This window comes from Anticarsia gemmatalis, chromosome 13 (assembly GCF_050436995.1).
Source record: "Anticarsia gemmatalis isolate Benzon Research Colony breed Stoneville strain chromosome 13, ilAntGemm2 primary, whole genome shotgun sequence".
NCBI classification, from domain to species: Eukaryota; Metazoa; Arthropoda; class Insecta; order Lepidoptera; family Erebidae; genus Anticarsia; species Anticarsia gemmatalis.
Genome location: NC_134757.1, coordinates 10,281,683 through 10,309,232, shown reverse-complemented (window position 1 = coordinate 10,309,232; position 27,550 = coordinate 10,281,683). Strand labels below are relative to the sequence as shown.

At 34.9% G+C, this 27,550-nt stretch overlaps 1 protein-coding gene across 3 annotated transcripts in view; it reads right to left on the bottom strand.

The window, feature by feature from the left end:
- Positions 1-27,550, bottom strand: part of Ypel (Yippee-like) — a 164,867-nt gene that overhangs the window by 123,464 nt on the left and 13,853 nt on the right. Inside the window, exon 2 of one of the 3 annotated variants that reach the window (XM_076122089.1) lies at positions 14,230-14,297. The exons of 1 other annotated variant lie outside the window; for it this stretch is intronic. In XM_076122089.1, the coding sequence (XP_075978204.1) occupies positions 14,230-14,297 (68 nt within the window). Of the gene's footprint in view, positions 1-14,229; positions 14,298-27,550 lie in introns of those variants that run through there. One more of the 3 variants, XM_076122092.1, reaches the window with a different exon arrangement.

Genomic DNA, 27,550 nt, shown 5'->3' with positions numbered 1-27,550 from the left:
AACTAGCAAATAACTGTTTCATAGAAAAATTGGAGCCACTGACCGCAGTTGACATTGCTAATAATGAACTATAATACACATATTAATATCATATATTAATTTATTATCTATACTATGTATACTAATATTGTAAAGCTGAAGAGTTTGTTTGCTTGATTGTTTGTTTGTTTGTTTAAACGTGCTAATCTCAGGAACTACTGGTCTGATTTGAAAAATTCTTTCAATGTTAGATAGTCCATTTATCGAGGAAGGTTATAGGCTATATATTATTACGACTACGACCAATAGGAGCAAAGTAGCAATAAAAAATGTTACGAAAACTGGGAAAATTATGACCCATTCTTTCTTATGAGACGCAAGCGAAGTTGCACGGGTCAGCTAGTCGAATTATAAGAGTCATAAGACTGGCTCTGTAATGTGGGCAGTAGTGTTACCGTCTGCAGGCCATTAGGGCTCGGGTTCGATTCCACTGTCGGGCTTGGGGTTATTAAGCTTTGCTCATTTATACTTGAATATTTCTCAATAGTACCGCTGAGTTTGGTAATGTGTCCGGTATGGCAATAGGGTTACATTGTTAATGTCGAAAGTGTGTTACACCTATGCCTAATCACCTTCGGGTATAACAGGCGTGATATTATGTACTTACTAGCTGACCCGGCAAACGTTGTTTTGCCATAAAAATTAAATAAAAAAACATTGTCCAGCGGACAAAATTGTGAATCTAAACCATTCTCAGATCGCCTTGAACGAACACAAAAATTCATCAAAATCGGTCCAGTCGTTTAAGAGAAGTTCAGTGACAGAAGAATTATAATATATATAAAGATGTATGAAAGTAACTGTTTAAAAGAAAAATTGGAGCCACTGACCGTATTTGACATTGATTTAATGAAAACGTATAATACTATTATCATGTCCAATTATCTATTTTTATATTACAGTGGAAATAACTAGTACTTCTGTTATTATAAAAAAGTAATATTCTTGTTGAAGATAATCTCTGAAAAGGCCGAAACGATTATTTCATAATTTAAGGTCGTAGCTATTAGTTATGTGCAGGAGAAGAGTATAATAAATTTATTCGTATGTGTATACCAGTATACCAAAGTATTAATGAAATAGTTCAAAAACTATGATGGATAAAAAACTTGATTATTTAGCTGGCTACTGCTTATACGCAACTACAACATGAATATCAACAATCGCGGCGAGACTTTGAAAAAGTCATTCATTCATTAGCTCTTGCCCGGAAAATTCCCGTTTCAATGAGTTTTCCAGGATAAAAACTATCAAATATATCTCTCAAGTATCAAACTAAAAACTAACTCAATTTTTTACGAAAACAGTACAGCATTCTTCAGGCAGGAGAAAAGACAGACATAATTAATTACTTTCGCATTTATAATATCAGTAGGGCTATTATAATAAGGGTTACTTTTATACGAAAAAATCCTTCAATTCAATCATATCTATGTCAACTAATATCATTCACTGAAATTGAACATAAACATACATTTTCTACTGAAATAATAACAAGTCTGTAACATTTAGATTGATAGTTAGAGACTAACAGAAGGACGTTAAGAAATCATTGGATAACTCGTAATCATAGTGTCGTGACTTTCGTATAGGAACAACATTAATGAAAGGTTTAGACTAACATTACTGGCTAAATAACATGATTTTATATAAGCTAGCAAACTAGCACATCAAAATTTACATATTTATATTAAAAATGCCTCTCTTGACTGTTTGTTGTGCTTTCACGACTAACCTCCTTTTTTAAGTTTATAATAATAATAATAATCGTTTATTTTTAAGCAATAAAGACTCACTGACATGTTAGTAATACAATATTTTTTTAAGTTTAATACGCATAAACATTTTTTTTTTCAGAAATCACCATAACGTTGTAAACGCAGTTGAAACTGCAAGTTTAAAATAAATAACATATTGCTGTGTTAATGATCCACACACACAAACGTAACGATATTGCATACAAACTCGAACCAATAGAAAATATTAATTACTTAATAGCCGATATTATCGACAGATTGTAGTTAATAATAAATAAATAATGAACCGATGACACAAAGACCTTGTAACACAGTCCTTTACAATGTAATACGTAATTGCATTAAGCGCATAATATCCTGCTTAGTGGTTATTATTCATAGAGATTACTGACTACTGTTACACTATTCATATGGATCATTTGTAGTACTGTATGGATCAGTAAGAGTGGAAAATCACGGTTCAGATTACTTTCTGAACTGATTTCAATGAATCAGGCTGTTTTTTTATATCTACAAAAAAGTAGCCTATTACTGACCCTGACTTCTGACTTTCTTTTCTTATTCTATTACCATTTAACCCCTTTTTAGGCTAACAACCAAAAAGAACGCAATCTGTACTGCCATTCCCGAGGTTGTCGAGACTGAAAATAAACTGCATCTTCCTTCTTAAAAGTTGAAACACACAGAGGGTTTAAGGTTGTTTTAAATACATAATAACAAGGTTTCCTTTTGGCGTCATTTCGGCATCCATAGGTTAATTTCTGCATTACTAATTCCCTTTATAGCAGTTGATATAATCTAATTTCACTAAAAGTGAGATTCGTTTAGTAACCAGTGAAAGCAACGAGTTTAAATCTCATCGACTTCGAAACCAATAGGGAACATTTAATATATGCACCCAAGTTAGTTAGGTAAGACGTTGCAGTCCCATCTGGATCAAGTAATAGCTGCGCGTGCATCGTGCCAATTAGCTGATTGATTGTGTACCAACAGGTGGGCGTGCACAGTGGACCAATTTAAATTCATTTATTTTATTGATGGAAATTTATCCGCACACGTTGCTATGAAGACAAGGTGTCTTGTGGGTGTCGTCTCGTTTTATGCGAGTCATTTAACGATATACGAGACAATTATTTTTTATGATAAGATATTATTTCTGTGATATGTTTGAAGCGATGGAAGTCATTTTTGGGCAATTTTTTTCAACTATTCCGAGGTTGTTACAAGCAATTGTGTAGAAATTACGGTAAACTCTAAAAAGATATTGATATAAACAGTGTTTTTTTAAGTTTCTTGCACAATGCACAGTCGTTGTGCAACAGATAAGTAGCTTATTATAATTACGTATCATACGATGAATGAAAGTAAATGCGTAATAGTTTATTTCTTACACATTAGAAAGCACATGCTACTTAGCACATCTATAAATATTATAATATAAAAACATAAATATCTACATCTCATAAAGATGTATTACAATATAAAGAGAAATACATATATCTTCATGAAGAAAACAAACAAACACGAACAAATATAGCACAAACAAATCGTTTCTCAAAATAGAGTCACAGACAGGTGACACGTAACTATTTCAATACACACGTAGTTCGTTTAGATTAGATAAGTCTTAAGATAGACCGTCTAGGCAATATAAATGAGACTATATGGCGTCTATCGTACCTAGTAGGTAGTCTGAGTAATAAAAGTATGAAATGCTTTGTTTGGTAGTAATGTGTATTGTGTCTGTCTGTTTTCCTGAAGTAGCTCAGTTAATTGTAGGCTCAGGGTGTCAAACCACATAGGATCGGACCGATATATTATTATGATCGTAGTAGACCAAAGCTAATTAAAGCATGTTTCTTATTCTGATTTCTATTGATCCACTGTCGACCCCCCATCAACTAAACCTTAATACACAGTGGATCAAGAGTTGAACCTTCATTACTATTTGCCTCGTTATTTATACACATAATAATTAAATTATGCTTTGCATATGCAAAAGCATAATTTGTTTTATCGCATACTTACTAATCAATAGTTCCCCAAAACATTTTGATTAACAAGAAAACTCCGGTTCAGGAACATTTTCTTGTATCGTTAAACAAGGTCCACTGCGATACGAAACTAGTATAAAATCTCAATCACAAATAAATGTCTAGTAAAACGTTTATTGCGGGTAATTTCGCGACGTAGAAGGAAAACAATGTAGCCATTGCCGTTATAAGAATTAACTATAGAATGAGGTTGTTGTGGTATTTTAGTTAAATAGTTACGTGTGTGTATGTCTGTGTGATTATAAGTTTGTTAGTGTCTTCAGATAGGTGTCTTCAGGTAGGTACTTGGAATGTTATGGGAAAAATTTACTTGTTAAAGTCGGTCATATTATTTAGGGAAAATTACGATCTTGAAATGGTAGAATAGGTGGTTTCTAAGCTGTTACTGATGCGCCATGAGGACGTGAGTTCAATTCCCACATGGAAAAATTTTGGATCCATAATTTTTATCTAATTTTAGTGGTAATTGGTCTTTAACGTCCCGACACCATACTATTCGTTACCAGATGTTTTTTAAATTCTTACTGAGCGAAAAAATAAATGTGTTTTGACAGAAGAAACAAATAATAATTAAAAGAGATTACTAGCACCTACAAAGTAACACACGCATCTATGAAAAAAATATTATTAAAATCAGTTTACCTATGAAAGTTACGGATAGACATACAATCTTTCACATTTCTAACCACAAAAATTCAAAACTTTATTAAAAAATAACAGTTAATCCACTCCATTCCCATAAAGTAACAATGGTTATTCAATCCGAGATAGCAGATAACAGAACAATATTATCACTGCGATTCAAATGTACCACGATACGATCAAAGTGATTAATTCAAATTAATATTAATCGTTGCAATTATAACTGACGGATGACTGGCGAAATTATGTGCAATGACCTCTCGCGTTTTTGTTATCTCAATAAGATCTATAAGATGTTTTATACCACTAGTTGGTTACTCAATCTCGTTGAAAATCTGCTGTAGTTAATTGTGTATTCGTTTTATTTTATTATCTAACAAATTATTTAGGCAAAGCTATCAAATTTGACTTATTCGCAAGCAGATAACTAAATGAAGTACCACTATTATGAATAATAAAGCACTTTTTACCGTGTATTGGTAAAAGGCCTTCTGCATTTTTATCACAGTGCCCACATTATTTGCTTTGCATGTCTGCTGTCCAATTCCTACTAAGTACATCAACACTATCAAAACTTTTTTTTTATACACTAGATAATAATATCAGTGCCCTAATACATTGACGTAAACTGTATCTAATATGAAGCTAAATCCTATAAATAGAAATAAAATATCGTAATCAGAAGAATATTACTCATATTATAACTATTATATACCTCAAAATTATCTTCCAAGAATAAAAGTACGTCTCCAAAGAGTCAATTATTTTAACAACAGTCAATAATACAAAATACTTCAGGGTTATATATAATAAGGGGTAACAACCTCGACACGCGTACCTATTCTATATATAGACACGACCTTAAAAGACTATACACTTCAATGACGTCATTTCCGTGGCCCCTACTACGCCGGAAGAGGGGGTAATTTACGTAAATTCCAACAATACTACAAAAATAGCTGGCACTTTTGTGGTGTAAATCTAATTTTGCTGATAGATTTTTTACGGCACGTAACAATTTGGTTACCTTAAAATATCTGAAAATGGAAAGTAATTATAGTTACGTGTTTGCTCAAGAACTTGACGTTAGTCGTCTATGTTTGGTATAAAATTAGTCCCACGTTGGGCTTCAGTAATATTGACTTTTTACTATTCACTATAGTACAACAACTCACAGAGACGACAAGAGAGTACGTGCACGGTGTATCTAGATTCAAATTATTAATTTCGTGTATTAGTCCATTGAAATGTTACTATTTGAGGGCCGAATATTGCATTTTTTAGAGGACGCAATTTTATTTATGGAACGTGTAGGGGGGTTCAATAGAAGCTTAACTTGAAGTTTGTGGGGTCGCCACTCTTGTCCCCCGGCCGCCATCTTGGAAAAGGGGGTGGAAAAACTTTTTTCGCTATATCTCGGAAACTATGCGTCTTACAACAAAATTGTGAAAGCATAATTTGTAGCAAATTATTTTACCTACATATATGTATGTTTATTAACTTTTTGCCCTAAATTGACAATTAAAGAAGTTATAAGCAAAAAAGTGATTTTTTTTTACAAACATTTCATTATTTTCTCTATAACTTTTTTTGACGACAGCCGCGCGGATAGATCTCTGAGGTTAAGCCACGCTTGCCGAGGTGGTTCTGTAGATGGGTGACCAATGTACACATATCGAGTTCCTCCTTGTTTTGGAAAGCACGTTAAATGGTGGGTCCCGGCTGTCATTTCCGAAGATCTTTGACCGTCGTTAACAGTAGTCAGAAGCTTGAAAGTCTGACAACCAGTCTTACCGAAGGGTATCGTGTTATATACCAGGTAACTGGGTTGTGGAGGTCAGATAGGCAGTCGCTCCATGTAAAACACTGGTATTCAGCTGCATCTGGTGAGACTGAAAGCCGACTCCAACATAGTTTGGAAAAAAGGCTAAGTTGATTTATATGTATACAAAAAAAATACCAAAGACCAATCTTGTAGAGTATTTTTTGAAGAAAATTTTTCCCTTTAGCTTTTTTAAATTTCATTAATTAGAAATTCAGTTACAGCGCTTCAAAGTAGACCGGGTTCGGAAAGAAAAATTTTATAAAAAAATAATAACTTTTTTGCTTATAACTTCTTTAATTGTCAATTTAGGGCAAAGTTATTAAACATATATGTAGGTAAAATAATTTGCTACAAATTATGCTTTTACAATTTTATTGTAAGACGCATAGTTTCCGAGATATAGCGAAAAAAGTGTTTCCACCCCCTTTTCCAAGATGGCGGCCGGGGGACAAGAGTGGCGACCCCACAAACTTCAAGTTAAGCTTCTATTGTCCCCCCCTACATGTTCCAAAAATAAAATTGCGTCCTCTAACAAATGTAAAACTCATGTAACATTTCAATGGACTATATCTCCAAAGTAAATTCTCAGTCAACTTTCCCTTGCTAATTCTGCGGATGACTGAAATTCACAAAAAAATCTAGATACTTCTCTAATCAGCTCTTAATAAAATTTTTAGAATATGTAACTGTTGCTAATAGACATAGCAAAAACTAGCAATAGCTATATGTACCGCCATTTTTAAAAGACATTTTCAACTACATGTCAAATGAAAACTTATCTTGAATTGTCATGCATACATCGTGTGTAATGAGAAATAGTTCCACCTCGCCACTCTGTCTGCATTCACGTTATTACGTAGAAACAAGTCGTGTTATATTTGCGTCATATCTGTCCTCAGCTGACCGATACCGGCGCAATATCTCCTTTTATTTAACTTTCATTGTAATATAAGTGTAACGAGTTACAAATAGATATTGTAAGTAAGAGTTTATGGATATGTGTGTGTGCTAATAGTGATTATGCACTGTCGACGACTTAAAATAGTACGTGAATAGACTGAATAACCAAACTGACTGATGACTGTATGCATAAGCGCGTATTCTTAACTAGATATATTTTATCTATTGAGCAGTGACCGTTAGTTAATTTATTATTTATCTACGTCCAGCGGTTGACGACATAACAATATTTTGATATATTACTTTAGTAAAGAGATGCTTTTAATTGTATTTTAATTCCATTCTTTTGAATACATTTGGGTGCAAAATATATCACAAAAAGTATGAAAGATGCGCAGTCCCAAATACGCACTTAGTAAGTTAGTAAATGAGGAGGAGCCACCTTAACTCTTCCCTTATTCTAGAAGCAGATGCTTTCCGAGCAGTGAGACAATATGAGCACAGCCTACAGTAAAAAATCATAATTTTTTGCGGTCACCTGTATTTCCGAAATTCTAAATTTCATTGTCGAAAATGCGCTGTAGTTCTCAACCCACGGTGACATTAGTCTACGAGGTATTGAAATACACAAGTGTGCGTCTAAGTTAGAGTGTATGTGTGTGTACGTATGTAGCATTCATCATTAAACTACGTTTTACTTGTGTTTATCGCGTGTAAACTCTTGTTGGTAAACATTTCGTTTGTATACAAACTAATTTATTTACTTTTAACACAATCACGTGAGTTAGACGTCTTAGATTGTTGATTTTTATTTGTACACGAGTGTATACTAATTAAAATATTTATAATTAGCTGACTCGCGCTGCCTTTGCGTTCATGTACAAAGTTTCATTCACTATTTGAGCTGATTAAAGGCTTTTTCGAGTCACGATCTCGGCTTTGTGTTAAACTAGGTAAGATCATTACGTAAATGCCGTAATATGAACAAATCAAGTTTTTGACAAAATGTTTGAGGTGTTCACATACTTTGGTAAATGCCTCAAACTTTATGCATAATGACATTATATTAGCGAAAATAATTGTCCGTCTGCCTATCAAATTACACCTTAAATGAACAAACCGGTTAAAATAAAATCTGACATCGCCAACTTACTTGAAAACTAAGAAGCAATCCTCCAACGGAATCAAAATTATAGTACAATCAGTATTAGTAGGTACTTGGATTAAACTCAATTCCGAACCCACAACTTTAACAGATACTTAAACATCTAAGTTTACGCTAAGAAACGCTTATGAAGCTCGTACAAAGAATGACTTCAGTTAGCCGAGCTGATTAGAAGCTAATGTACGACCACTTTGCGACTTAGCCAGCGAGTTGGATTTCCAATTAGTTGGAAATACTGCTGGACAACTTGATGGAAACGTTCTAGGGTTTATAGAATTTATGGTTATTAAAGCGTGGTGCTGAGAAAAGCGTTTTTATATTAGGTTATAATGAACAAGTAATGTCTTTTAGAAAGGTCTGTACTTATTTTGAGGATTGACCATTAATTACTTGCTAATTATAAAGTGAATTTTCGAAGTTATGTGTGTATTAGAAATAGTTATCGATGGTTTAAACGGTGAAGGAAAAGATCGTGATTAAACTTGCATGCCTAAAAGTTGTTTAACACATTTCTTGCATAGTCCCCAAACCACACTTGGCTAGCCTGGTGAACTCAAGGTCTAACTCCTCCCTCGTTCAGGGAGAGAAGTAAATAGATTAAAAAGTGATAATTATTTATAATACACACATAACTTCGAAAAGCCATAAATACATTCAAAAGGTTTATCTTTGGACCTAAACAAATCTTTCGGCCTAACCAAAAAACTTATCAAATGAAAGCTTTTTTTTTACTTAAACCTACCTAAAAATGTATAAGTTAGTATATAGCCACAATAAACGGTATATAACAGCACATTAATATGAAACAACACGGTGTTTACGACACAAAATGATCGGTGGCTCAGACGGTAAAGTTCAGCAGTGCTTACCTATTCATGAGCCGAGGTGACCTTTACAACAAACCTTTATCAACGCCTGTGAAATATTCACTGATAACTGTGATACAATAGTGATTTTACCTAGCATTTTATAGGTACAAATATTGAAAGGTGCAACTGCATGTTTGGCACTAACGTGGTCAACTTGCCGCAATAACCGAAGTGCCGCGTGTGGTGGGTCCGAATCCCACCCGGGACAAATATTTGTGTGATGAGCATGAATATCTGTTTTGAGCCTGGTTGTTAATGTATCTATAATAGAAGTATGTATTTAGATGTATGTTTGTCAGTTATTTGGGTACCATAGTACAAGCTTCGCTTACTTTATTGTCTAATGATTTTTAAATCACACTAGTTATAAATTGTACACCGTTGGCGAAAGAATTTATACAAGGCTTAAAATTCTCTCCTTAAACTCTAATTTCGATTCCTGGCCATTCATTCTGTCATTTTCTTACTCAAAACTTGACAATCATTTATTTTCCCCATAAAAACACACAACTCATTCAAGCTTAGTTTATTTAGCTTTAGCCTAATGTGCGTCATACAAAGACTAATGATAAAAGGTTCTATTTGGGGGTAAACATGACACATCGTGGGTGTCATGAACTATGACTAAGTACTAACAAATAATAGGTAGGAACTATAGTTAGGGAGGCTCCCCGTTCCGCGAACTGGCCCAGCTTGGCACACGAATATTATCGACCAAGCTTTTCTAGGAATATAGACTGCCAAGTATTCAAAACATGTCATTAGTGTGGATTATTTGACTGCATGTGGAAAGTGACTATGGGGAGGAATGCTAAAGTTGATGGAAATGTGCTAACTTCTTCTCATTGTATGGTTAGTGGTCAACCTTGTGTCAAAGTTGTTCAAGCCGACCGAAGGCCTTTGACGTGGCTTAACGACTGTTATCTTAATTGACAACAACCGGGACCGACTTTTAACGTACCCTCCGAAGCACGGAGACGCCCAGTTCAAATACCACGCATCTATCGAATGATCGCTTACCGATCGGTGAGCGCAACTGACTATGGGCGCTAACTTGATGATGATCATTTGGCATAGCAAAATGTGATCATCACGAATTAATCTATTGGATTTGTTAGTAAAACGATTAAACGTCTTAACCTTATACTTAAATACATACATAATATCACGCTTATATTCCAGAGAGGTAGGCTAATTAATATGATATATACGTATTACAATATATTTTTCAAAGATTACTCACTTGAAAGGATTCTCCAGCCAAAATCTAAATTATGCTCCTCTCAAGAACTGAATTGGTCAATAACATAACAATACTGGCTGGACCTGAAGACTTGACACCTCCACCATTGGACACAATTGTCATTGAGTTGAAATAACGCAACACTATAGTATTTATATTCAATTTAAAATTCATTCAATATAAAGTATCCACAAAAAATACTGCAATTTATGTTACCGTGTTACATTTATAAAAATAAAAACGAAACGAATTCGATTTTTGAAACGCGAAACAAAAATGGCGGACCTTCGTCAATGGCGCTCGGCCTACATCCTGGCGTACCCTGTTGAATTATACATTATGTTTTGGCAAATATACCGAGAATATCACTGGCTGATTTGAAAATCACGTTAATGTATCTACTGTAATTTAGAAAAAGATATTGGTTCTATTGACACGTGTAGTCAAGAAGGTAAGCCACTGTCAAAATAAAAATAGAACGACGAAAAGATGCAACAGTGACAAACAGCCTCTGTGAGGAGTTGGGTAATAAAATCGACTGTTAAATATGAGGTCTCAGGTTCGATTCCCGAGTCTAGAGTTTTTTCTAATTTATATTACAATATTTCTCAATAGTAGCCCGGGTTTAGTAACGTGTCCGGTATTTGGCGATGGGCTGACTCCCTATTACTTAGGATGTATGTATGAAACTACTGGGTTTCATCGCTTCTGGATAAGTACCTATAGGCTAGTCTAATGTATTATTATATTAGTCTTCAGAATAATTAGGCAAATCAACGTTAAACATCAGACTACGAATTATTATTAACTTATAGTAGAGAATTTAAATAAAAATATGTATATAGGCAACAATGCCATAATTTCATTTACACTTCATTTATTATCTCACTAACTTATTAGCACAAATATCTGAATAAGCAAACAAAAAGGTACTAAGCTCAAATATTCACTTCTATTCAGAGCCTAACGATAAATCGTTCCGACATCAAAACTTCTTGAATTTATCGCCTAAAAACAAATAATTGAATAAACTTTCTCATCTATAAATAAGTAGAAGGAACTATTCTTTGTCTAAATGATTCGAGTTTCTCTGTACAAAGTTAGGAAAAGATCGACCTCTTCAAATTATTGTAAGCTCCCAAAATTGCGGAGGCTTCAACTTTTTTAGAGTTCTAAAATTATTTTTACCTCCTTGGTTCTGCTAGACTTACGGAACTGCGTATAAAAAAAAGTAGTACTGTCTTTTCCTACATTTTAGTAAAATACAAGTATTTAAACTGCTTTGGAACATTTTAATTCGAAATTATTTGAAGAATTAAATGGCTTTCATTAGTTCAAGGCGCGGTAATCAGTTTTTCATATAAAATTTATAGATAGCTACTTGGTCGTCGCCGCGTCGGTAGTTTATACGACATAGATTTGGACCAGAGACCAAAGAACACCACTTGTTACGATCCTTACAAACTTCCCTTGCCTCATCCATACATCTTGTCATACAGGATCGCCGGTTACGAGTACTACGATAGTTGACAGTGGTAGGAAATCGATCTGACAGTGTCAAACATTACAAATATTGGAATTAAGACCATAACCAAAAAATAAACTGCAATTCCATCGTCTAACTTGCCAAATGTTTGGGCCAACACTGACACACGCCTAACACTCGTTTCCCAACGTTTACACGAATGCAAATAGTGACGTGAATAAACTACACCTACCGATGCGTATTAAATTGGGTCACGTACGTGTCGAAATTCACTCTCCTATGGTTTTCGGTTTACGATTACGACACTGTTTTGAAGATTTGACCCATTTTTTATAGGAAAAATAGTATAGTTTGACAAGAGTTAAATTTCACGTCAAAGATTTTTGGCACATATAAGCAGGCAGTGGTGAATCTTTCTTCAAAGTTGTTCAAGCCGCCCAAGGGCGTTTAAGATGACTTAAGAATCTTCGCTAAGACATATCACAAGCTCTTAATTACAAATTAGAACTTTGTTTTTACATTGCTACTTAGCTAATTACTTTTAATAAAAATGCATGCCAAAATTTCTGACTACAAAATAAATTAATATAGGTAAAAAACTTATTTCTACTGGTATCTATCTATATATTACAAGTTCTGAAATCTGTTCATCAATTACAAAACTACTTTTAATCAGTGCATTGAGCGAAGGGCTATTTACAAAATAATTGGACATGCATCGTTTCTAACAGAATCAATTTTCATAACCCAAATTAAAACGGGACGCGGCGCTACTCCGCTAGTGTGTCCGGGCTAAACAAAGTTGCCTTTAATCTGGTCAAAGATTTCATCAGATGGGAAGTTTGGACAGCTTGAAATAATATATAGACGACATTTTGTTTGGACAGTTAATTTAGGATTACAACACACGAGCATTTCCACGGCGGTTGACGATACGACGATGGCATCGATAGTGAAATGTCTTGATGTTTTAAAACACGGTATTAAAATAGAGCTATGTGACTGAATTGAACCTTAAAAAATTCCATTGCGTTTAAGACCCGTTAGCAATTTTATATCAGACTAGCTGACCCGCGCAACTTCGCTTGCGTCACATAAGAGAATCATAATTTTCCCCGTTTTTGTAACATTTTTCACTGATAATCTGCTCCTATTGGTCGTAGCGTGATGATATATAGCCTATAGCCTTCATCGATAAATGGGCTATCTAACACTGAAAGAATTTTTCAAATCGGACCAGTAGTTCCCGAGGTTAGCGCGTTCAAACAAACAAACAAACAAAATCTTAAGCTTTATAATATTAGTATAGATGTGTGTACAAGCCGCGATAGTTTAAATACCTGAATTGATGTTATATTGTACTATATACAGTGTATTTTATGAGACAAGACGCTGATACTAGCATTTCACGGCAAATTATCACTAAAGTTATATGATAACAACAAAGAGAGATTTGAACATTTGAAGTTAACATTCGAATTGAGCCCAAATTCTTTTACAGCTTTAATCATCCAAAAAACTCCTAAATATGTGTTTTTAAATTGTTAATCTTTGTGTGTGCTTGCCTTTACAGATAATAGGAAGAGGATACACAATCTCCTCAGTTTGGCAACTGACCGCGAAGTAGCGTCGGTTTGTTGTTATTCCTGTCGCTTCATAAACACAAGAGTTAACTTTGAAGATGAACAAGGAAATGGTTTGATGTTTGCATGTCTATCAGTCAGTCACTGCTTTGAGAAGAACCATTTGTGTTAAGGATAATATTATTAAATGGTTTGATAGATTAATTGAGACGAAACGTAGAAACATTCTGCAATCAAGTTTTACCAAAGCTACAGTTTTATATTTGGTACTCTAAAATTTGGAATTCTGTCTAACTTCTAGAATTCTACATAATAAACGTATTGTTATAGAAAAAAAAATACGTGTACTTAACAGCAAATTCTAAATTCTTATCATTGGCCGGTATCCATCTTTTGCAGATGATTAAGTGCGGCTTCAGATTGAGAGATATCTCCACAAATGTAACATCTTTGTTCATTCGTTACAGTCCTCAAAAATCACATTCTACGAGTAAAATATACTGGCAACTATCAATAAATAAAACCAACCATTTACTTAAGACGAAAAAAAAGTGTTTTCATCAACAGAAACTAGAGGGACTTCTCTACTACTCTAATTACTACCTAAGGTTCTATAAAAGTGGATCATGCTATATAGCAATGCTTAGAAAGGTAAATAACAATTACCTTAGAATCTCTACAGCATGATGATGATGTTTCAGACGACGGTAACACCATACAGCTTTGTTATATACCTGTGGACAACACATATACATAATAAGTAAAATATATAATCCGATTCAAAAGGCTGTCTGAACGCAGTTAATGCCGGAGCATTAACCTAGACCAATAGTCGGAACTATTGGTATTTTCTAAATTAAATAAGAATACATATACCTCAATAATTGCGGTTTCACGCTTACTACCCCACCCTAATGTCATGATATAATAAGGTAAACCTGTAGCTTATCATAATTGTTAGAATGTTATCTCACACAAATATAATTTGCCAGAAGCTATCGCATGCAACAAAAATCTCTTCACCTTTTTATCAGTAAAATTGAATGAAAACACTTCAAATATAAAGTTAAAAACCTCAAACTAAATAGAAACAAAACCGTTCATACTAAAAATAACTGGCTCAACTTGCAACTATTTCGTAACAGCATTTAGCGCGAGTGCACGTGAAAACTTTGTTGGTTAACACGGTTAACTACTGTGTATGTACAGTATCCATCTCTAGGTATATAGGTCATTCAGTAATGTATGCTATGTATATCATATTAATAATGTATGACACAAAGGTGTTGGGTTCGAATCCAAGATCGGACCAAAAATCTCATATCTCTTAAGTTTTTCTATCTGGAAATTCGAAATGAGGAAGTTAATGTCAAAGACCTCAATGCTTAGGAATTATTCAAGGCCGCAGATCTCAATGCCTGGAAGAGCATGTAAAACCATCGGTCGTGAACCTGAACATTTACTAGTCGTGTTGGATATTGTACCACCGGGTTAAAAGAGTGAGGGAACAGCGTGTCTGCGTATAGTGCACCTTGGACACCATAAACAAACACATACCCCCGGTTCCTTAGGTACATTAAGCGGGGGTTTATCTATTCAATAACATTTAAGCTCTTATAAACATGACACTTAGAATAGATAAACTACCGCGAAATTTGCCGCAGAAACCGGGAGTTAGTCGGTTTTAATGAAACTGGTCGTAGCCAAATATCGAAAGACACTATATAGGTCATCTAATCTATGTTTCCTCTTACAACACACACGCATCGTTGCCATCTACCAGACGATGTAACGGCAGTCGTAAAACTCGTGTGATTTAATAGCCGTGTGGGTAGTTCACTGGCAGTTATTTACCGAAAGGTTAAATGTTGATTAGTTGACAAGTATTATGTAAGAGATGTGTCAAGAGAAATTAAAACGATTATATCATAGAATTATATAAGTACCTACTAGTGGATGCAACAACTATTTTTCTGAACCCGGAGCCCGGTAGCAGCACTGTGTAATTTTTCTTATTAACTAAGTATTATAAAGGATTATACAAAAAATGATGCTGGATGCCCTAGAAATACCTACATACAAGGATCATATCGGTGATATCTTACACAAAGTTCAGGTGCATAGTAATCGTAAGCAGCAGCAAGGAAAATTTGTAAGGATCGTATCAAGTGCCATTCTTTGGTACCCATATGGAAAAAGGCGTGTGTGTATTTATGTACACAACCATGAAAACAATAATTATCATCATATTTGAGATTTACACAATACTTCTTGGGATGCAATAGTCTACAAGTGTACAGCTCACAAACACAAAAGACAGGCGGACAGTTTTGTTTAGAATTGGTCAATTTAATAATAACAAAATTTGTCATAGCAACGAAAACTTCATTTAGTTTAAAAGCCACCTTAATCGTATATATTAAGTTAAAATAAAGTGTGTTTTATATAAAACTGTAGTAATAACCATAATCTACGACGAGGTCAAGGGCTAATTGTCAGACCCTTGGGCGTCCTCAGAGAATAGCCACAAGCCGATTACACCGGGTTCGTCTCTAATGTGAATTTATATCCTGAAACATGTATCATACAATAGCACAGTAACAACTAAATTATACGATACATCGGAATAGACTGCACAAATGTTACTATCGATTTGGCCTAATTTTGTGTAACAAGCTGATTAAATGAAAGAACGTTTTTTTTTAAACAAACCGAAGGAAACAGCTGTAATTTGCATCAAGGTACAATTTTAGCCTGAAACCGTTTACTGCTGAGTAAAAGCCTACTTAGGTGTCCAATACCTTCGGTCATTCGTTGTTCTATTCATCTAGAAATGCATCCAAGACTTTCAAGTTTCTGACTACTGTTAACGACTGTTAAAGATCTTCGAAAATGTCGGCCTGGACCCACAATTTAACATGCCTTCTGAAGCACGGAGGAACTCGATATGTATAACATGTTCAGTAATGTTCACCCATCCACAGAACAAGCTCGGCAAGCGTGGCTTAACGTCAAAAATCGATCAATGTGGCCGTTGTTAACTAAACCACGAGCTCCTCATCTTGGTTATATTAGACGGTAAATAAAATCATGTGACACTCTTCTGCCAAACTATCTTTCAAGGAAATGCTTACGTTATTTTACGATCTAATAATTGCTACTGTACTGTGAAGTAAGTATCTCCCTCCCAATTTACCTACAAATTGGAGCCAATTGCAATCTATCATTCATTACATGAAATTGCACAGACATCGTGTAGTTCGTGTACTAAAGGATCCTTTGATTTGAAGTAGTTCTTAGGCTGATTTCACATTCAGACTTACAGGCACTTCAGATGCTACTACTTTTTTATGATCAACGTGTAACCGTCACATTTTTCGAAGAAGAATACAATTGTTTTTGGGCAAGAAGACTACATGAAGATGAAACAAAAAATTGTTTACTCCATTGACTAATCTTAATCGAATTGCAAGATTGTTGGAGTGTTAATTTTGAGCACAACATTGCATGTGTTAGGAAGCCGCGAAGATGGTGGTTCATTACTGATAAAGGGGCTTTGGGATGTGGTATGCGAGACATCACTGGTCAACGTGAGCTAGCGATACAAAATAATGTATAAGAAACACCTAATTTGACCGCCTCCGTGGCGCAGTGGTTAAGTTCACAAAGCCGCATCCATTGCGTCGGGAGGTCGTGGGTTCGATTCCCACACGGTACATTTGTGCGATCCACAAGTAATTGTTACGGGTCTGGTTGTGCTTTGTGTCCGTTGTTTGTAAAAGTCCCCACGACACAAGAGCAATTCCTAGTACGGAATTTGCCCTTAAAAAGAAAAAGCAAGACGAACATCACATCTACAGCCTCATATCACATTGAAAGAGCTTCATTTTATATTACTTGCGCCGGCGCCGCTTACTGCATGAATATTTGCTTTACCCTGAGTCATGCCCAGTCAGCCGGTTAGCATCAATGTTGTGTAAACGTCTTATTATTTCTGAATGACATAACTGGGCTAATTCGATAGCACTGCTATTTATTAGTACTGCTTCGTGTTGCCAAATTGCGTGCAATATATTTGGATAGTTTACTAAATGGTTCGTGTTAGGTGTTTAGGTTTTAGCGTAAACTAAACATTTATATTATCATTTTAAAGGAAAACGCTAGGAAGAGTAACGATCGGATAGAAAAAAAAAATATGTAGGGACTCTTTTTCATTATTTTTTCGGACAGTGATGACCGTGTCAGGGTAAGTACCGAAACTATCAGTATTGTATTACTCGGGACCTGCTAGGTAAACGGTACTGTATAGTGTATAGCGATAACCGCCTTGGTGTGAAGTAGGATTACCGCGTTACCATACGGTTTTCGTAACCACAAACGCTAGTAGATAACGCTTAAATCTGAACGCTTCTTTTCATACAATTTAAGCAAGAAAAAGACGAAATTGAGCCGACACAGAGTCAATCAATATACCCCTGGTTTCTGAGTACATTTAGCGGTAGTTTATCCGTTCAATAGTGTTTTTTATATGAGTTTAAACGTTATTGATTAGATAAACTACCGGTAAATGTACTCAGAAACCGGGGGCTAGTAATGTCCACAGATATTCTTTTTCCCAACAACACGTGACTACCAATAGTTCTGTGAATTACAATACAAAACTACCGATATTCATCTAACCTTGAACAACCATAAAATAATACTTTTCAACCAATATAAACACTACTGTCACCATATTCTAGGAAACTCTATTAGGTAATTATTCAATTTTATAAATGGTATACCACGCAATATGGGGTAAATGTCACGCGTCATTACTGGATATCGTATGAGTGAAGTTTGAAAAGGTTATAATCTGATGTTTTTTCTTATTACTGTTTAGGCTATTAAGCCTAACAGAAATAAAAAAAAACGAACAAAGTCGAAGTCGCATCTCAGTTTTGTGTTAATACAACGCACTGGAAAGAATTTGCAAATTGATTCAAATGCTTCCGATTTGTCGCTCCCGGACTGTGGAAGGCTTTTTGAAGATACGTTTTGTCACACGAAATCTCATGGAAAGATTTGCAACACGGTTTTCTAAATTGCGAATCCCAAGGTTGTGTACAAAACCTTAGGGGACGTATAGTGCTCGAAACATAACTTAAATTTGTTGAATTTTTTGTCCCTCTCTCTGTATGAAAAGTTCCAAAGATCGACTTGCTTTTCGTTTAACTTTAAATCTAACTGCGAACTAAATACAAATTTTCCTTGTTCCAAGCTAATTTCTACAGTAGGTAGTACATTTTGGTTTATTTCACAAATCTAATTGACTTCACTACAGCAACATTCCTTCCCGAAAAGGTAAAATAAAAGCAACGTACTTCAAAAACCAGGTTGAAAAGTTGAAACTAAAAATAAATTCTCTTAATGAAAACTCGCGGAGATTCCGTAAAGGTTTATCCACTTAACTTTTTATATGAAGAATGTCTTTCGTTTAAGAGTCCTGAGAACGCGAAAAATTCTTGTATATTCTACAGTCTTTTGTTTGTAAATAACGTAAACGACATTTCTTAGAAAATGTCGTTATTGGATATAGTTCGACCACTTAGTACAGAAGCCTTAGCGTGCACGATTAATCTTGATTGTAATTAATAATTATGCTGATAAGACAGGACACTGACAGCTGCATAATCCTGCAAGTCATTCATAATATAGAAAATTGCTAATTTTATATACCTCCGTCAGTCGCGAATCTAGCATAAAAGGCTTTCTACAAAGTTGTTGGTCTTTATGAACCAAATTCTAGAATTCGATGATTTGGAATTTCCGAGAAAATATTATTAGTTTGCCTTTAGTACATGTTATTTTTCGTTTTTATTGTAGTTTATCTGATAGTCTTATTTGTGATATGCTTTATTATTACCTGGTAATTCTGAAAAGATAACCATATTTCTGTTCTATACATACAATGTGATTTTATATGATTTACCAGATAGAGTTTATCAAACAATGATAATTATCTAAATTTTGTATTATCTTTATGTTAATGACATGGACCAATTACGATTTATTTTTATTTTAAGACGGTAAACAAACCACCAAATTACAGCACTTAATATTAAGTCACACTTAAAAGCCCTTATAGACATCATGAGATAGAGGATAGCTTTTTGTTTAAAGTGTTCATTTTTCGCTCTATATACGCCATAATATCACCAAAAGCTGTATTCTTCTTCATTAAAAAAATCTACATCAAAAGAACTCTTCGCGCTATCTTTCTGATTAAAACATAACTTTATCTTTAAATTGTTTACTGTTACCTAGCGAACAAAGGCAAGCCAGTGAGTCGTACAGTTTTAATTGATTGCTTCTGAACAATTTTATTGGTCTACCCTCAGATACAGGTCTGCCAATAGTTATATTTTATGAAACAGTGTACCTTTGTGTAGTTAACGAAATATTTATTATGAAACTTGCTTTATGGTTATCTAAGGCTAAGCAAATAAATAAAACTATATTATTAAACTATTTTTTTAAGTTTTTTATTAAAGTCAATACTGTCCTGAAACTAATAATGTATAGAAACTTTTACAAACAAAAGACGCAAAGCTGACCAGCAAAGCTGACTACCAGCGGATAACACAAATATTTGCTAATTTGAAATCGATCTAATGACCTCTTCTCACAGTTTTAGCGGCATGGTGGGCTACATTAAACACTACACCACAGGGGTAGTGAAACGCAGTTTAAACGCCTTTTTTCTTTCAAAAGTCGTATTTAATTCGCGCTTTCTACTACTACATCTATAAAGCAATACACAGGATTTAAATTTTCTTGTACTTATTTTGTGCAGTCTATAGATTATTACAACATTTCAAGATATCATCCAATCGCTGATCATTACATCCTGTGTGGCCTCAACTACTGAGTAACAGAGAGTATACTAGGAACAATGTGCAAACATTCGGAGACAGTAGCAAGAAGTGATAAACTATCAGTTCCTGTTGCTCTAATTGATACAATAAACATCGGAATAGAAATGTTTTATTATCAGCTTGGGAACATCCGCTGCTGATTCATTCATGATGAGAGTATAAGCAATTACTATTAGAATTACTTTTCAAACTAGCCACCTGCTTCGATTTCACCCGGTTAAAACAGTTACAAACATACATACACACCTACATAGATTAATACATACATTTAAGCATATATAAAATCACGCCTTCTTCGTATATGGGTAGGCAGAAACCAAAGAAAATAGCTACTAACTTTCACTCAAAACCTTAACAAATTATACACATAAACGTTTCTTGCGAATCGTTCTTTCTATTGACGAAAACACCTTGAATGCGAACAAACAAACAGAGAGACATACAGACACGGCGAGGGAACTTTTTATAATATGCAGCAATAAACTTAATAGTTTTTTTTTATGTAAACTTTACTATTTTATACCCGTAACTTTACTGACGTGTATTATTAATTTCCGAGGCATAAAATCTTTACTAATTTACACAAGGTTTCGTTATTGAAAGTGTTTTATAACATATTATTATATTAAATCAATCTCTGGTCTCAACCTACCCATATGCGAAAATGGCGTGATTCTATATACGTATGAAAACAAAAAAATCATACTGTTTATCGCATTTCTTAACAGAATGCAAAGTTCTCAAATCACTTGGCAAGCATGGTGGACTCCAAGCCTAACCCTTCCCGCAAATTCGAGAGGAGACCCTTACGCAGCAGTTGGACAATAGCGTGTTTAAAACTTCACAAGCTTTCAATTTACAGCTCCCGAGAATTTTTATTACACAGAAAACAGAAATAAAAGTCAAATCTACGCAGTGGATCAGCTATTAGCGTACCATTCCAATATTAAGTTCCATATTTTCCGAATTACAAGCCAAAACCATTCAGTGATATTAAAATTCCTAGTACTTGAAATATATTTTTCAATTTCCCGTCATTCCTTTACGCTTTACAACACGAGAGCAGAAGTGTTTAATTAACTTTACTATAATTAATTGAAGCTAGAAGTGGTTTCTGTTTACCAACGAATTGAAAGCTTTAATGTACCGAAATACTTTTATTCTTCAAACTTAAGTGGTCGTTAACGCAAGAGACTTGATTTGAGACTTGAGACACGCGAATTTCTTTTACTTCAGGGTTAAGGCTTTATATAGTGGCAGACTACCGTATTTTGGTTTGTACTTTAAAATGCTGAGGGTTCGGCTCAGGTATTGATGGGTAATCTGAGTCATGAATATTTTAATCCCTTGGATACGCTGGTGTTAAAATGGGTCTATCCCACTAGTCCCGTTGAGTTGTCCCGTGACGGGACAACTAGCACTATTTTGTCCCAGGTGTCCCGTGGCGGGACCAGTGACACTGTTTTGGTGGAAAGGACAAACTAATAATATGATATGATATAGCGTACAATTCATCATCTGCTATCTAACCAAAGTACCAAGTACCTGTTGTCACACAACAACTCAATGGAACCAGTTGTTTTGACCCTTCCATCTGTCCCATTAGTCCCGTGATTTTTTTGCAACGGGACAACTGGCACCAAAACAGTGTCACTTGTGCCGCCACGGGACAACTGGGACGAAATAGTGCCAGTTGTCCCGTCACGGGTCACCTCAACGGGACTAGTGGGATAGACCCGTTAAAATGTAATAAATTACTCAAAACCAAAAATCCTCTTTTAAAAGCCCTAAAATATGAAGTGTTACGGACTGCTGATCATGAGGTCTAGTTTCAATTCTCGAGTCGGGCAAAGTGCTATTGGTCTTTTCTTAATGTTGTAATGTGACCACAGACCACTACATTTCGACCGACATTTTACTAATTATAGTAAATTTTCGCATTCATTTGTGACTCCGATGACAAGGCAGAACTAAGTTTGCCAACCTCTATATCGCGTGACTGTGTCAAATGAATCAAATACTTCCGAAAAGACAATAACATGTCATAGCTTTTGTTCCAAATACATTGCATTTCTACCGTTATAACGTGGTTATAATGGTAAAAGTTTTTACTTAATACTTATTTGATTTATTGCCGTAAACATCATTTCTTCCAATTAATTTGATACCTCGTCAGTTTACACGAACTCACTAAATACGATTATGGTCTATAATGAGTATTATTACATATTATGTGACAAGACATGTATCACGTATAACATATTACATCGTAAAAAAATGCACAAAACTCAAGAACTCTAAAATTATTGATGATGTTTGATGATGCATTTCACACACAGACAGAGATATTTCCGAGGAAAGATTAAGTAAAAAAGACATTAATATTTTTTGAGGAAATATGGCGATTATGGTAGTGTATTTCGAAAAAAAATATAGCGTTGCAATCGAGCTCCAAGCTTGGGCACAAGAGTAAATACACAGTACACTAGTTTTCATTTTTATCAGACTCTAGCTGACCCGCGCAACTTCGCTTGCGTCACATAAGAGAGAATGGGTCATAATTTTCCCCGTTTTTGTAACATTTTTTACTGTTACTCTTCTCCTATTAGTCATAGCGTGATGATATATAGCCTGTAGCCTTCCTCGATAAATGGGCTATCTATACTCAAAGACTAATGACCCTGAACTTGTAATTAAATATTAAAACATCCTGCCATTGAAATCACCGCAAAAGTACAGTAACAAAGAAAGAACAAAACATGCAATGTCCTGCATAATAATTAAGTACTATTCAAAGTAGTCAAACAATACCATCCATTATTGAAAGAAATATAGCTGTACCATGCGACTTCACTCGCTTAATACACCCCCTAATTCAGCCATTTAGAGTCTAATTTTTGGAAAATTAAGTAACTTATTTTAAAGCTTAATTCTTAAACTATATCTATGCAAAATTTTATTAACATCAGTTCAGCGGTTCAGCTACAAAAGTATATAAATAACAATAATAAATACGAACAGATTGAGAAAATAAAAATCCTAACTTCTAACACAATTCTTTAACTTTATTCATGCAAAATTTCATCAAAATCGGTTCAACAGTTTTGCCGTAAAAGCGTAACAAACGAACGGACTCTCTCATTTATAATGTTAATAGTAATTTGGTTCGGATATTATGTTTTCCGTGACTAATGACTTGACAAAGGACATTACTTCATAGCACAAAGTAGCAGAAGTTGCACAACTTGTTATGTAACAGTTATATGTGTTCACCTGCTGTTTAATAGAAAACTAATGTTACATGACTTCAATTGGACCATATTTGACTGCGTGACCACGACCAACAAATAATTGTTTCGGGTCTGGTTGTACTTTGTGTCCGTTGTTTGTATGTTTGTAAGGGTCTCTGCGACACAAGAGCAATTTTTAGTGCGGGAGACGGTTAGACTAACAGAATGCTGTTTAAACAAGCTTTACTATACAGCTTTACACCTTCATATCCATTTATGAAGGCGCCACGGAACTTCAAAGATTAAACAGCTAAGATGCTAAGACGTAGTTAAGCCGATTTGCACAAAGCACTCATACTTGCATTGATTGGTTTATAACCAACTAGCTGACCCGTGCGGCTCCGCTCGCGTGAATTTCGTACTGTTGCTTATTCGTTAGAGCACGCCAATTGCGAAGCACTCGATACACCTACACATAAAAATGCTAACAACTCTTTTGTCATCTAATGGTTATTTACGAAAGGGACCCGAAGGGCACACAATGTGGCACAGGCTCAGGCAGGCCTGATTTCCTGTGGTTACCTTCTTTTCCGCTCTCGTCTGTATCCGTACCAGTTTACAGTGTAAAATATAATACCTTATTATAGACTGACCATTGCTTACCCGTCTAGATTCAGAATATTATTATAACAGACAGACCTATCTGCGCCGGAGCTCTTCACACGCGTAATAATGTATACTTGCGATGATACGTCCGAAACCGCGTAACCCGTAATTATTTTTTATATATCATCCGTTGTTTATTTTTTAAAACTTACCACATAGTCTGTTTCATAGCTATCCAATTTATTTCCTTAATGCAACCAATTAATTTGGTTATGTGTTACGAACTACAACGCCATCTGTTAGTTACGGCGAACAACGACAACAATCGAAATTACTCGATTTGCCATCTAGGATATCCCGACCGCACCGGACCCACGTAAACCAACATTTTTGTGTAATATATCATACAACATTCATGTTTGAAAATCTTATAAATGTATAGCCTGTTTCAAAGGTATTTTTGTTTACAATAAAGTAATCAAAATAAATTAATTAGGAAAAACATGCTGTGTTGCGGTTTATAACGCCATCTTTTGGTTGGTGCGAACAACAGGTATCGATACGGCCGGTGCCACGTTAACTATAATGTGAATGTTGTAAAATGGATTGCAACGCCATCTATGGTCTCTTTAGGAAAACGCAGGTTCAAACGATTTCTACGTATTTTTTTCAATTATCTAAAAATCTTTGAAATTTTATGCTATAGAAAGTATCCCATAAGTTGCTCCACTACTTATTCTATGCATATACCAAATTTCAGTGCATTCTATCCGGTAGTTTTTACGTGATAGCGACACATACAGACGGAGGACAGACAGACAGACAGACAGAAAAGAAAATTATAAATTGCAGATTCGGTATCAGTATCCGTTACTAAACATCCCCCATTGGTTTTTTTTTAAATATATGCAATGTACAGAATTGACCTCTCTACAGATTTATTATAAGTAGGTATAGATAAGATATTTGATAAGAGAAATAGAGCATAGTGTAGAGGTGGAAAATCAGCAAAAATGAGTTACAATTCCAGTACAGATGTTAGAGAGTTTAATAAATTAGGTATATTGTGGGCTTATAAAAAGATAAAAAATAAGGTGGAGGTTTTTCTAATTTCTGTGGCAATTTCTCATAATAGCCAGGTAATTAGTTTAATACTTATATGGCACTATAAAATGGCACTATGGAATCTGAAAGCACGCATTTTTGGTAGCCCATGACTTACCTACCATTTGATATAAGTAAGCGGCACAATACCTTTTTAAAATATATTTAACAACGTCGTAAATCTAATAATTGACTCTAGAAAAGACAATCTATCATCTCCTACATTTCACTAAATCTGTCATGCGAATATGCGCGATATGCACATACCTAGCATATTATGCATAATGTCATGCCAACATGCACTGGCAGTGACACACCTCCGCATAACTGTACATGTGTGAATCAAAACTCTATTTTAAAACCACTATTTGGGTACGTGACTATTTGCATGCGTATTCGAATATAATTATTTGTAGCGGTATTTAGAAATAGAGAGCTGACTGTATAAACCCTTCGTTGGTTTGCCATGGTATTATCAGTGAAGAGTAATAGAATATTATTCGAATATTTGGACTTTTTATTTGGGAATATTTGAATACTGAGAGCCGTAGTGAAGATTATAGATATGGCAAGCATTCAATGTTGTCTAAAAGTATGATTTTTTGTTACATTCTCTGTAGATATATTGATGATTAATATTCGTGCCCTGAGCAGGCACGTAAGTAAGAAGAAAACTTATCTCAATTATAGAAGGGTTGGGCCTGAGTCTTCCACGTGTAAGTGCTGGTTGTGGTCTTTGTTTGAAGAACTCTCGGGCATTACAGCTATGTTTTTCTAGCGCCAGGTTTCTGTGATACATTTAGGAAAAGAAAGTTTGAATAGAAAACTGCCTTAGAAACTGGGCATAAGACGGTCAAATCGGAAATTTTGAGTTATAAAAGTACCAGAGACCTGCACATGTCTGTACCTGATGTACAAATTACATCAAAACAGGGTTATCTTCAAAAGCCCCAGCACAATACTTGACTCAAGCACAAACACTACTATCATAGTTTCCGTCAAAACCATTCGAAAAATATTCACACAAAAATGGCAAACAAAAGGCTTGCCGCACGCTAGAATGGGCTTTATCAGCGTAAAGCCGGCGACACACGCGCGATTAACCCCCATAACGACTGCCCTCTGCACCATGTATTCATATGCAGATTTTAGTCGCACACGAAAAAATACGATTAAACTGTTCATACTATTAGACCAAGAGCTCGTGAACGAAAACTGTAGTTACTGTAGTGGTTAAAAACGTTTAAAATGTCACTGTGATCTAACGTCTATCTCTCTGTTTTATACGTGTTTATGAAAGTAATGTTATTAAAAAGATGCGCGTGAATTAAGCCCATTTCATTTGATTGTTAATTATCAGTGACAATAGAAAAAGACAAATGGCCTTTTAATCCTAAAAGTTTGTCAGCACATTCTCCCAACAAAGGTAAGAACCTTCCATGAAGTTTAGGCCATCATGGTTTTGACAGGTATCCTATAATGTTTATCTGCCGAAGGGTTCAAACTGCCAAAACTGTCTAGCTGCCGTATACCATAGCACTGGCGGATCAAGGATTTTGCTATTAGGGTGATCACAAACATTCCCAGGATTTATGACTGCACAAATTTCGAATTGCTTTACTCGAGTAACGTGTAAAAGTTATGCAACTTTGCAAAGTGCCCATGTATGTCTACCTATCATACTAGCCCATCATTCTAACACGCATTGGGAGCATATCATTGCATTAACAAACTACTTATCGTTTTAATAAAATACCGAAGGCCGGACATTTCCGTGCTCTTAGTCTACATCAGTTCTTTTATGTTGTTCCTTTTGTGGAAAAGGTTACGGAACTATCATTGTGTTAAGTAAAAAGGGTATTCTAATCGAGTCGGCTCGCCTCCGTTATGGCAAATGGTAACCAAATTTTATTGCACGAGAGAGAATCGGTATCATTTGGCCTCTGTTTTGGGCCGTATTGAATAAAATATAAAAAGCAATGCTTAGGTTTTGTTCCTTCACTGCGTTATTAATAAACGTCGTGTAGCTTTGGTTAGTTATACTCTGTTTTGTCTTTTTCACTCATATGAAGTTTCAAAATTGGTGAAAAGTGACAGAGCAGTATCAGTAATCAGATATTACACTATGCG